The 13,350-nt window shown below is 43.2% G+C and overlaps 1 protein-coding gene across 1 annotated transcript; it reads right to left on the bottom strand.

Moving 5' to 3' along the window:
* Positions 1-4,356: 4,356 nt before the first annotated feature.
* On the bottom strand, positions 4,357-5,736 carry LOC122000925 (peroxidase P7-like). Its single transcript, XM_042555429.1, has 3 exons — positions 5,436-5,736; positions 5,157-5,348; positions 4,357-5,063 (listed from the first exon to the last, which is right to left on the bottom strand). The coding sequence occupies exons 1-3, from the start codon at positions 5,637-5,639 to the stop codon at positions 4,515-4,517; spliced, it is 945 nt and encodes a 314-aa protein (XP_042411363.1). The 5' UTR covers positions 5,640-5,736; the 3' UTR covers positions 4,357-4,514.
* Positions 5,737-13,350: the final 7,614 nt, after the last annotated feature.

The following is a 13,350-nucleotide window of genomic DNA, read 5'->3' as shown; positions in this document are numbered from 1 at the left end:
CCCTCCGACCGGAAGACCGTCGAGCTCCGACGTTAAATATCGAGAGTCAGACTGGCGACTATAAACCATCCGGCCGGAAGACCGTCGAGCTCCGACGTTAAATATCGAGAGTCGGATCAGCGACTATAAACCCCTCGGCCGAAACGAAAAACGCTTGAAGATGAGCGACAAGGGAAAGTAGTGACAAGTCATATGCCACCTACACCTGCTCGGGAGGCCTAGTTGGCCGAGTTGTGTATCATAGGCCTCGACCAATCACCCACAAGCATGCAAAGTAAAAACGAGGTTGCACAACACAAATTTTTCATTGAAATCAGGGGAATCAAGGCCGAGCGGCCGAAGTACAAAAAGGAAAGTTTGTGGCCGAGCGGCCGAATTACATAAAGACTTCTATTCCAGAAAATCATAAAGGTCCTTAGGGATGGTGCTAAGGAGCGCCGCATGGTCTTGGGCCGGGATGCTGGCGGAGTCAGGGAGCTGACCCTTGGACTTCAGATAGTCCGTCGTGGCGGTGATGACAAGCTCAAAGGCACCATACATCCGCTCGCACACTTTTTCTGAAAATTCGGTCGAGCGGATGTGCTTCAGCCTCAGGGCTGCGACTCGGCCGGGTTCCGCCTCTTGATATTCCTTGAAGGCAGCTTGGGAAGCTTCGAGAGACTCCTGCAAAGTCTTCAGTTCATCCTTATGGTTAATCGCTTCACCCGAGCGGCTCGCCTTCTCGCCGTCCAGCTGCTCCATCAGCTCTTTGACTCGTTGCTCCAGGCCCCGAGCCTCGATGTTTTTCTTCTCCAGATCGGAGATGGCCGTCTTCTTCCGATCGGTGGCAAAACTTATTTTCCGCTCGAGTGTCTTCGCCTGTCTTTCAAGTTCTGCTAAAGTATAGGCCTGATCGGCCATCTTCTTCCGTTCCGCCTCCAACAAATCCTGGGCCTTCTTGAGCTCTTTCTGCAGCTCGGCGTATGAGGGGCCTTGGGAGTCGGACGGGCGACCCGAAGCCTTCAGCCTCTTTAACTCTTCGTCCACCATGGCCAGACGATTAGAGACAGCGATCTCCTCTACCCATCTCTGACATAAATAAAATCATTAATAGTCGATCGGAGAAAGCGCGTAGAAGACTCCAAAGAAAACATAGTTACCCCAGTGGCCTGCTGCATGTGGCTGTTGGCCAGATTGCCGAGTGAAATCATCGCGACACGTGCCCGAGCGTCGGCCCACATCTCGACTAGGGGCCCCTTCATGGTGATCATGTGCTCAGGCGCGGTTGGCGGATCGGACTCGGGCATCAACTCTTCGGTGGGGAGATGCAGGGAGACCCTGATGGTACGGCGCCGACCGGGAGTCGTCTGAGCGGAAGCTGGGGAAGGATCGGAGGCCGGTGCAGAAAACTGGGACAAAATGGCCGAACGTTGAACTCGGCGGGAAGAGGGCGGAAGGGCGCTGACAGGTATGGCCTCGAGGGGGTCTGCGGACGCGTCCAGTTGGGATGGGGTCCGATCGGACGAGATCGCCTCCACCGCTGGGGCTTTGCCGCGAGAATCGGCAGTGGTCCGTTCGGATGGCTGAACCGCGAAAGTGGCCGATCGAAGTGGTGTCTCCGTTCGACGCCTCTTTTGTCGGAGAGGGCGCTCTTCCTCTTGACTGGAGCCTTCCTCCTGGACTGTTGGTCCCCTGCTGGGGGTGGCGCCTCTTGCCACATCCCGGGGAGAGGCTTGAGCGGCCGACTCCTTGTGGGTCTCGCTCTCCCCTTCGTGTGAGCTGACCGGCTCAATGCCACGCAACTCCATCTCCTTGGCAGCTGCGGCCTCGAGCGCCGTCGCTTTCCTCTTCAAAATCCCGGCCATCACGGATTCCATGACAATGTTTATTGGAAGGGGGCATTTTATTAAAGAAGACTAAATCGGGCCGAGCTTGGAACATGTAAGTACCTAGCTCGGACTGTTTAGGATAATAAAAATAGTAGAAGACCTCCGGTCAGAGGGGAGTGTTGTGGATTCTGAACAAGACAACAACGCCACATAAAAGGCGGAAGGTGTTAGGGACTAAGCTTCCGAGCGGAATGCCGAAAAAGTTACAGACTTCTACGATAAAGGGATGGAGCGGAAATCGCAGACCGGCTATGAATTGGTCGCGGAAAAAACAGATAGCTCCGTGCGGCGGTCTGTGTGGCCGAGCGGAGGGGGAGGGTAAGATAAGTTCAAAGTCAGAGGGGATGTCAAAATTGTCCATCAGAATATCGGCGTCGCGCCGATCGAAGCGCGACTCTATGGTGGTATACCACGGGCCGAGGGCTGGGTCTTGAGGTTGAGAAGAGCTGGCCATAAGCTGAGCGGGGAAAGGAGCAAGAGATGGACGAAAGGGCAAAAGGCTTAAGAGAGGAGACCGAATCGTAACCAGGAGACGAGAACGCGAATAGAAGAAGAAAGCACGAGGAAAAACAAGAAATGAAAAGAAGATGGCAGAAGGACCTTACGGAAGCAGACGAAGATCGAAGGAAGAATGCGAGAGGTCGCCGGAAGAAGCAACAGTAGGATCACCGGAGCAAAAACAGCAGGGAAAACTTCTGGGCACGCGAAAGCAGGAATGCGGCGGAGGAAGAAGGCGAGAGCTTTATAGGGTTGGGCTCGAACGGCCTCAGCCGTCGGATGCAGGTCGCAAAAACCAAGGACTCCATCGAGTCGTCCATTTCAAACCGCCTCAGTCTCGTCGCCCGCGACACCGCCGCCGTACGATAACGGCAGCAGCGCCACGTGACATTCGGCCACTGGAGTGCATTTAATGAGCGCCTTAACGAGGCACAAAGCGCATGCCCGACTTTAATGTCAAAGATTGGCGTAAATTTCGAAGAGATCTGAGGAATGTTGGCGTTGACTGACGTCATAGCTACCCCTGTGGGGGTCGAACGGAGGAGAGTTTTGCAGAGACGCCGCTCGGCGTAACTGGTGGTCCAGTCAGTCGGACTAATCGCCTCCTTCAACTAAACTTGAAGGGGAGGCAAGTGATCCGGTGATAAGGACGGGGGACCCCCTTTGAGGGGAGCCAATGACACGTAGAGGTCAAAAGTCAAAAGGGTCAGCATGAGGTCCGGTCGACCGATCGGCCGAACGGGTTCGAGCGGAATCAAAGACAACCCGACGGGGAGTCGGGTTTCCGACGCTCATGGTGAACAGGGTCGCCGGGCCGAGCGGGTAGCTCGCTCGACCGAGGCGTAAAGCATCAACGCTGTGAAGGAACAGTCTCAGCCGAGCACGCGATGGAGTGAAACCTTCCCGGCAGGACCGATACCTACGCCCGGTCGGACCGATGCCTGCCGAGCGGATGGGCGCTCGGCTCGGGGAAAAAAGAGACAAGGACAAGGGGGCATTGGGGAACATCTTCTGACAACAGGCATGTTCGACGATTAGGCCATATGCAGAATTCTACGACGGAAGGTTCTGCTGTCCCATCAGAGAGGTGCTCGGACTGTAGCAGTATGGTGTCAGACATGCTCCTCTGGTAAGCCCGTATTGAGGTATGGTAAAGGACACGTGTACGCCTCGACATGTGTGCACAAGCGTCCCTAGAGCTCTATATAAGAGATCACAAACTTCACCGGAGGTACGAAATCTCTCATCTTTGGAGCCACTTCATCGTTTTCCTCTTGCCTGACTTGAGCGTCGGAGGGTCATCGCCGGGAACCCCTTCCCGGCTCTACTTCCTTGTAGGTTCGCCGGATATTCATTCAGCCAGTCGAAGACAGCGGAGAGTGTCACGTCCCCAGTGTCCATCGACTCAGCGTTCGGACATGATCATTATACATATACGTAATATGGGCGACGTGACTATATGATACAACAGAGATACAATGACATGACATTTTTTTTTTCGAGATGTGACTCTTCGTTAATTAATACATAGAGAAGGTATTGTTCCTTCACCGACAGTATTATAAAAGGAGCTCACTTCCATAGGCAAAAAATACATAATGTCTCACGCACGTGTGTATATATATATATATATATATATATATTCTATTTATCTTTTCCATGGTTGAGACGAAATATCCTTAACTTTCAATCTAATACTATTTTTCTCCATTTCTTTCTTTTCTCAACTTCACTAACTCTTCCGGCGATCCACCCTCTTGCTAGTGGCTCACACATCTGTAATCAACCAGGAACATTATATGATTTTTATATCTTAAATTCTTTGGAAATATAAAAAATAATTTTCAAATTCTCTGTTTCACGAAGTGATGAACTGTTATTTTAACATGAATAAACACGATGACACATACAACAGCATATTGTACAAAGAGGATTTTATTCAAGAAAATATAATCGATTATTACGCTTGTTTTTGTTTAACACTCCCCAGAAACATATACTTTCCGCACATGAAAAAAAAAGAAAAAAACAAAAGAAAAGAAAATGTACGATATAAAATTTTATTTAACTTTGCCATTATGATTTTGAAGAAAAAATAATTAATCCACTGATTTGTTTAAAAAATAATAATAATTAATGAATATGTGATCAATTGACCCTGTTGCAAACCAACCGGACCTCTCCCGGCGTCCCGGGAGGCGGGCGAATTGCTCCCATCTTGACCATCGCCGCCGCGAAGTCCCTGGCGAACGCCGCCCCGTTGACGCTGTACCTTCTCACCAGCGCGTCTTGTGACCCGCCGTTGAACAGCGCCTGGTCCGACTGCAGAAGCCCCCTCCGCGCCACTAGTTCCCGGTAGTAACCGTTGTCGAACTGGTAGGGCGTCTCGCCGTCGAGCGGCGCCAGAGCGCTGCTTCCGCCGGGCGGACAGGTTCTTCTGCGGAGGGCGGCGAAGGTGGCGTTGATGTTGCGGTCGTTGTAGATGCGGTCGTCAAATTGGGAGCATTGCGCTTGGCCGATGGTGTGCGCCCCGGAGAGGGCCGTCATTTCGCGCGGGGTGAGGCCTTTGTCGCGAAACATAGAGATGAGGACCGAAAGGTCGGAGAACGGCGCCGGGAGTTCGCGGTTGGCAGCTTCCTGGTACGCCGCCAGAGAATCCCGACGACCCAATCTTACGGTCCACGTCGGCCCGCCAAGCTGCATAGAAACCACAGCCGTCCGATTAATTACATATACACGTACGTACGTACGTACCTTCCGATACCAATCAGGGAATTTTAAATTACTCACCAAGGCAACGCCGTCGCGTGTGGCGAGCGCGAGGACGTCGGCGCAGGAGACGGTGGCCGGGCAGTTGGCATCCACTCTGGCTTTGATGGCGTCGATGATCTCATAGCCTTGGGCGGAATTCCTGTTGGGGTTCGCAAACTTCTCGCTTGCGAACGCCGGCGTGCCATCCAAAAGGATCGACGCATCGCACCCCTGTTAATCATTGCTCGATCGATCAATATAATTAACGAATATATTAACTATCTAGATATATCATGGGGCCGGAATGATCTTACGTACATTTACGAAGCAGTCGTGGAAGAAGAGGCGGAGAATGAAGGCAGCGTTCCTGGGGTTCTGGCGCACGACGTCGGCCATGGCGGAGCGCACCACCTGCTGCAAATTGGGGCACGTCGCCGAGTAGAATGTAGAAGACAATTGAGCCGAAACAAGCGCGGAGAAGAGCCAAAGGGCAAGTGCTAATCTGGGAATCATCGACGCCATATGATCTATTGCAAGCTGCTTCCAAATTAAATACTTAATGCTATAGCTAATAGCTGATCGATTGGCCTTGGAGAACGATTTAGGTAGCTAGACAAGTATGAGCTAATTAATTGTGTGTCTTGGAGAGAAGGGAAGTGAGATATATATATGTGTAAAAGATCATTTATCTTTGAATGGATATAAAATAGTGGGTGCGAGTTTGATTGTTTCAAACGGGAAAAAACATGGAAGTCCACACGGACATGCATGAAGGCTGCCACGAGTTGGACCTTTTCTCATCAAATCACTTTGAATCGAACTACAAAATTAACAAAATCACCATAAATTAACAAAATTCAGCGCCCAATATATTCATTACGTACACAAAGTACGACATTCAAGAACACGTTTTAAAATGCAAAATAACTAGATTCTAACACCGTAAAATGAGCTTTTTTAAAAAAAATAATTTTTAGGGTCACTATATTTAATTTTTTAAATAATATTATATTTTATGAATCAATTATATCTTTTTTCCATCTATTTTCATATTTAATTTTTCAAGATAATACCTACTTAATTTTTATTATTAATACTTAATTAATTTTTAACTAGATAAATTTATTTTATGAATGGTGAGATTTTAACCAACAAGATTTATTGATATATAATAATGTTACCCTAAGTATATATGATTTAATTGGTCGTCTTCAATATCGTACTTTGTGTACGTAATGAAGATATTAGCCGCTGAATTTTGTTAATTTATGGTGGTTTTGCTAATTTCAAAGTGATTTGTCGTGAACTCGCAGCTACAGAAAGTCAAAAGTGATCGCGGTGCGAAAAATATTATGACGAAGGATGAGCATGGTCAGCTATTCGCAACTATAGAAAGTCAAAAACATTTTTCAAATGGTACGTTTAGTACAACTGTACAATTGATTAAAGATCACTTCTTTCTTATCACGATGAAAAATTCAAAAATACTCGGCGACACAGAATAAATGCTGATAAATTTATGACGGTAAAACATAAATACGTTCCTCTTCTGTATCTCTATCAATTTATTTCAGGATTAACATGAGAAAGTTAAATCATACACAACTATTAGATTTTGAAATAATAACTAACACATAAAAGAGACATTTACTTCGATTTTGACGATATTCAAATCTCAGATTTCATGATGACAATATATTATGTGCTAGTCATTAAATCGTCTTTAGAAGACAAATGTCCACAAATTATACTCATGGTCAATTGATGGAATAGCACAGTCGACCGAATGGTTAAAAAATTTAACCCCCAGCTTCGCTCCATGACAAAGAACGGCCAGGCCAAAAATTTGTTGGGATATCCTCATTTATTGGTAATTATAATATCGATGTTATAATATCCACTACCTCACTAAAAAAAATATGAAATCTATATACATATTATATTAAAATTTATTTTTAATGATTTTATATTTATTTTAATATTAAAATTTATTATTATAAAATAATATTAAGACTCATTATTTATAAGTCTCGTTATCCACGCATTCATTATTATTATTATTATTATTTTACATTAAATAAATATAATTTTAATTTTATTTACATAATTTAAATAATTATTATTTAAAATATATAATAATATTATTTTTAAATATATTTATTACATAAAATAATTTTCATTTAACCTCATCAAAAATATATCATCAATTCAATTTAATTGATTAATTTTTAATTTAAAATTTTAAAAATTTTAATTCTTTTAATAAAAAAAAAAAGGGAGAGTATTCATCATATTTCTATCTCATTGTGCGTGCATGCACATACCAAAGAATTTTTTTTTATATATAAAAACAACCTTTGAACACGGTCAATGAATATATCGAAAACCTTGAACGCGATCAACGTCACATTAAAATTAACTTTTTCTTATATTAATTTTAACATCAATAACATGTTATAACACTCAATAATTATAAACAATGTGATAATTGCGTTTGATTAAAATTTATCTTTTATAATCTTGATTATTCATTTAAGATAATCAATGAAAATTCTATTTGATTTAGGTAATCGATGATTCTCGAGTAATATTCTATGTCCGACACGTCAACAAAAACATGATTGATGAGTAAAGTTGCCACTTAGTTACTGGAACAGATGATGACGTTAAAAATTCTTTGTCACTGATAGACGGGTTGATAATAACCTTTTTTAATATTCATTCAAAAACATGATTGATGGTTGAGGAAGAGAAAATATGTAAGATAAAGAAAGTATCCAAAATTAATAGTCATAACTGACCAATCTTAAAATAGATATATCTAATGACAATAATGGAAATAATCTCTAATTATTTTTAATCAATTGAGATTTATTATATTTGACATCATAATCAAAATCGACATGAATCAAATAGGAAAAATAATATTTCCAAGTCTATTATATTACTATGTTTATAATTATATACCTTATTTAATCTTTATCTTTCCATTATTGTTTTGCATAAATAAACCTATTGGCTTTAGTAATAAGATCATCAAACAAATTAAAAACTTTATGTTATTTCTCTCCTCTACCTATTATTTTTACATGGTATCAAAGACATGATCCTTCGTTTTTTTTCTTAAAAGCTCCTTCGCTTTTTTTTTCTTTTCCCTCTCTGCCACGACTTCTATTTCTCTCTCTTCAAGAATCGAAGCCCTCTCTCTACTCCTTACCCAGGATGGCATCCGGATTCTGGAGCAACTCATCATGTTACACCGAAGTATAATATTCTCATAGAAGCTTTGCTTTATGATGGACCCGACATGGTAAAAATAGGTAATGACTCAGGTTTGCAAATTACTCACATTGAAAACACATCTTTTCCCTCATGTGGTTGAACTTTTCGTATGTACAACACTCTTCATGTTCCTTCTATCACCAAAAATTTACTTTCGGTGCGTCAATTTATTCTTGATAATAATGCGTTCTTTGAATTTCATCCTCATCATTGTCTTGTGAAATATCCCACAACAGGAAAAATTATGATCCGAGGAAATATTAAAGACGGTATTTATCATCTTCAGCCCACCTATACTAATGCATTTATTGGAGAATGCACTGATAAATTCTCTTGGCACGTACGTCTTGGTCATTAGTCTCTACATGTTGTTCAGAATATCATTAACCAGTATGGTTTACCAATTTCTTTAACCTTCTCTTCTCATTTATGTGAAGCTTGCATGAAAGCAAAATCTCATAAATTACCTTTTGTCTCTTCTTCTCGTAATTTTCCTTTAGAAATTATTTACTCTGATGTGTAGGGTCATGCTCCTATTCTATCTAATCAAGGTTTTTCTTTATTATGTTATTTTTATTGACAATTTTAGCAAGTTTACTTAGATTTTTCCTATGAAAAGAAAGTCTGATCTATTTTGATATTTTTTTATCATTTTCAAAAACAAGTTGAGCGCTATTTTGATCGTAAAATCCTCTCCCTTCATTCTGATTGGGGTGGAGAGTATCAAGCGCTTTATCATCATCTTACTTCCTCATGCATCATCCATCGAGTTTCTTGTCCCTACACTCCTGAACAAAATGGATCCGCCAAGAGAAAACATCGTCATGTGGTTGAAACTGCCTTAGCTCTTCTTAATCATGCCTCGGTTCCACTTAAATTTTGGGATGATACCGTCCAAACCGCAGTCTACCTTATCAATCATTTACCCACTCCACTACTTCAAAATAAGTGTCCCTTGGAAAGACTTTATAATTGTCTTCCAAATTACGCCTTCTTTCGTATCTTTGGTTGCGCATGTTATCCTTGGCTTCGACCTTACTTTAAACATAAGTTAAACCCTCACTCTTTACAATGTATTTTCCTTGGTTATAGTAATTTGCATCATGAGCACCGTTGCCTCCATATTTCAACCGGTCAAATATATATTTCTCGACATGTTACTTTTGATGAATCTTTGTTTTCGTTTGCAGTTGCTACCTCAGATCCTCCTTCAGATAATCAAGGCAACTATCTAATATTCCCAAGTAATATATATACTAGAAGCCCCGCATATTGATTCATCAGGACATATTGAAAGTACAAGAGGGATGGAATCTTGGGTCCTGCTCTATCTCCACAAGTTCCTGTAGACACAACGGCTAGTGGTGATCCACTCTCTAGTTCTAATTTTCATCCGTCTGACCACTCATCTCCGAGTAGCTCTGATGATGATATTTCTCGGCGGATGCTTCCTCTAAGAAATATTTATGCACGATGTCAATCAGTTTCCACTCGTTATCCTCTTTCACGTGCTCTTATTGCTTCTTCAAATTTTGTTGAACCTTCTAGTTTTACACAGGCAACCAAAGATCCAAATTGATGTGTTGCAATGACTATAGAATTTGATGCTCTTCTTCGTAATGGAACCTGGAGCTTAGTCCTTCGTAACCCATCTATGAATATTGTGGGCTCTAAATGGGTTTACCGAATTAAGTGTCGTGTGGATGGTTCTATTGAACGTTACAAAGCTCACCTTGTTGTTAAAGGATTTAATCAACAGTCAGGTATTGACTTCAATGATACTTTTAGTCCAGTCGTCAAAATTACAACTATCAGATTGCTACTATCTATAGTTGTTAGCTCTAATTGGCCAATACGCCAATTAGATGTTTCTAATGCTTTCCTTCATGGACACCTTGAAGAAACTGTTTATATGGAGCAACCTCCTGGATTCATGCACCCGCAACTTTCAACACATGTGTGTCAACTTCAGAAGTCTATATATGGTCTTCGACAAGCACCTCTTGCATGGTTTCATCGTCTATCTACCTGCCTTCATACTCAGGAATTTTCTTGCTAAAAAATAGACTCTTCCCTATTCTACAATTGTAATGAGGAATTTTCAATATTTGTTTTGATTTATGTGGATGATATATTAATAACTGGTAGTGATCAAAATGAGATTACTACTTTACTACATCTTATTCGTCAAGAGTTTCCTATTCGGAATATTGGCAATGCTCATTTTTTCCCTTGGCATAGAGTTTCTCTCACATTCTGAAGGTTATCTTCTCTCTCAGAGCAAATACATTACTAGACTCCTACAATGAACTAAAATGGATGGTGCACGTCCTATCTCCATACTAATCATCGAGGGTGGTTTCACTGCACCTTCTTCCTCCTCTTCAATATCTGACCCCCTGATCTACCATAGCATTGTTGGTGCCCTACAATATGTCACAATTACAAGACTCGATATTGCTTTTGCTGTGAATTGTGTCTATCAATTTATGCATGCTCCTACTGAACATCATTGGAAAGGTGTTAAGAGAATTCTTCGATATCTCAAAGGCACTATTCTACATGGTCTTCTTTTATATCGTCAGTCTTCACGACAATTGATTACCTACAGTGATGCAGATTGGTAAGGATCTTACGAAGATAGACGTTCTACTATTGGATATGCTATATTTCTTGGGTAAAATCTTATTTCCTGACTTTAAAAGAAGTAACCTACAGCCTCTCGCTTAAGTACTGAAGCAAAATATAAAGCTATCGCTAATGCAACGTCAGAAATTATTTGGCTACAATTTCTTCTTTCGGAATTACACTTTTTCCCAATTGCTACACCTAAAATCTGGTGTGATAATATTGGAACAACTTATCTTGCAGCAAATCCTATTTTTCATGCTCGTACCAAGCATGCAGAGATTGATTTTCATTTTGTTTGCCAGCATGTAGCGACTCGACAACTTTCGGTTTCTTACATCTCTACGGAAGATCAAATTGCTGATATATTTATCAAGTCATTATTTAGACAATGTTTCACCAAGTTAACACTCAAACTCAATATTCAGGCACTCCCGTTGAGTTTGTTTGGGGGTTATGACAATAATGAAAATAATCCCTAATTGTTTTCAATCAATTGGGATTTATTATTGATCCTGTCCGATAGTTGAGGTGACGGAAGCTGGGGATGTGGTGTTCTGGTTGACCGTGCGTTGACTCCGCGCGACCCTGCAACCACAACTGCGTCAGTGTTGAGCCAGGGAAGGGGTCCCCTGCGTTGGCCTTCCGAAGCTCAAGTCAATCACCGATGATGTGTGGAAGCAAAGTAAAGTAACAAACAGTAGCAGCAACAGTAGATTTTCACATACCTCCACTGAACCTAGGACCCCCTTTATATAGGGCTCCTGTAGCGTGCGTGCATGCTTCCCGAGGTGTGCACGCTTCTCCATGATTTCCATGAAAAGACATGTCAGGAAAGTATCTCTGACACAATACCTTAACGAGCCGAGCATATCTCTGACGTGACAGTAGAAACTTTCGTCATACGATCCTCTGCCTGACGATGTCGCCGACCATGCAGTCTGTCGGCATCACCGACTCCCAAAAGGATACTGACAGATACTCCTTTTGTTTGTTATTAAGCCGAGAGGAAGAGCCGCTCGGTCGACCTTCATCTTGTCCGAACACTGCCTGCCCCTAGGTCGAACGAGATAGATGCTCGGCCGACCTTCTACTATCCTTTGTTCCACTGATGTGCCTAATGGGCTTAGTGCTTGGCCGACGAATCTGCTCCCTGGCCGAGTCAGGAAGCTGCTCGGTCGTAATATTGATGTGTCTAAATGTAGTCTGCTTGGTCGTCACTCCGCTCTGTTAATTTTGAGGGTTGATGTAAGGCCGAACGGGGTTGTCGCTCGACGCGCCTGTGCGGATACTTGATACTTGGTTTTCGGAGCGTCGGATGCTCGGTATGTTACCGAGCTGTACTGATGTTGGATCGGGTCTTCTTTATCTTGGTCGGGCGAGTGGGCTGTCCGAACAGCCGAGGATATAGGGCGCTGGTCAACCTTGACTTTGACCTACATCATGACTGTGACCCTCCACGGGGTGGGCCCCTCATTACCGCATTATATGCCTCCCCCTCAAGTCTAGTCGAAGGAGGTTGCAAGCCCGACTGACTGGATAGTTTGTCTTTGAAATGGTTCTTTCGCTCGGATGTAGATCCTCCTCTAACTTTGGCTTGTTGTGCAGTCGCTCCTTGCCGACCGGTCTACCATAGACTGTCGACCGACCGTAGGTCTACCCTTTTGGGCTGATCGGCAAGATGAGCATTTGGACTTGGAACGACTTTTTCCTGGTTCCTGTGGACGAACGCAGTTGGGGATGATATCATCCAAATGTCTCGGGAATCGTACGGATCATGGTGCATTAAGGTCGAGCGCTTTCCCATACCTCCATTAAATGCTAACCTATCGGGATGCACCACATGTCACCGTCATTGTTGCCGCACGCTCGAAGCGACAGGAGCTGATGTGATGCCAGATGGTTTAATTCTGCGGTCAGATCTACATCTCGATCTTCACACCCTAGATTGGGCCATCCCGATCAGCCAAGCTCGAAGTTTATAAACTTCACAGCGCCAACTTCTTCCCTACGCTTGGGTCTTCCTCGAGAGCTACCATTGACTTGTCTGTGCGATCCTCCAGCGCTCCTTCTCTGACGACTCCCTTCTTCTTCCCGTAAGCTTTCCTCCCTATCTTGCTCCTCCTCGATTCTCTGCTTTTTTCTTCATTCCCGATGACCCTCCTGTGGTCTTTTTGCATTTCTCAATCGCATTTCTTCCGCTGTGTCCGCTTTCTTTTGCAATAGCCAGCTCTTCTCAGTCGTCGAACCCCTCTCCTGGACTCTGGTACACCACCATAGAGACCAGGTTCGATGCGAGCAACATTGATTGTCTCAAGAATGC

The sequence above is a fragment of the Zingiber officinale genome, chromosome 7A (genome assembly GCF_018446385.1).
Source record: "Zingiber officinale cultivar Zhangliang chromosome 7A, Zo_v1.1, whole genome shotgun sequence".
NCBI lineage: Eukaryota > Viridiplantae > Streptophyta > Magnoliopsida > Zingiberales > Zingiberaceae > Zingiber > Zingiber officinale.
The sequence above is the reverse complement of the archived record's forward strand: the minus strand, read 5'-3'. Positions and strand labels throughout refer to the sequence as shown.

What these genes read in the sequence shown, in the direction of transcription:
- LOC122000925 (XM_042555429.1), bottom strand. Translation starts at nt 5,639, where the DNA reads ATGGCGTCGATGATTCCCAGATTAGCACTTGCCCTTTGGCTCTTCTCC. An exon ending in TCCACGACTGCTTCGTAAAT is followed by an intron (nt 5,349 to 5,435) that starts GTACGTAAGATC and finishes AATGATTAACAG; the next exon opens with GGGTGCGATGCGTCGATCCT. An exon ending in CACGCGACGGCGTTGCCTTG is followed by an intron (nt 5,064 to 5,156) that starts GTGAGTAATTTA and finishes GTTTCTATGCAG; the next exon opens with CTTGGCGGGCCGACGTGGAC.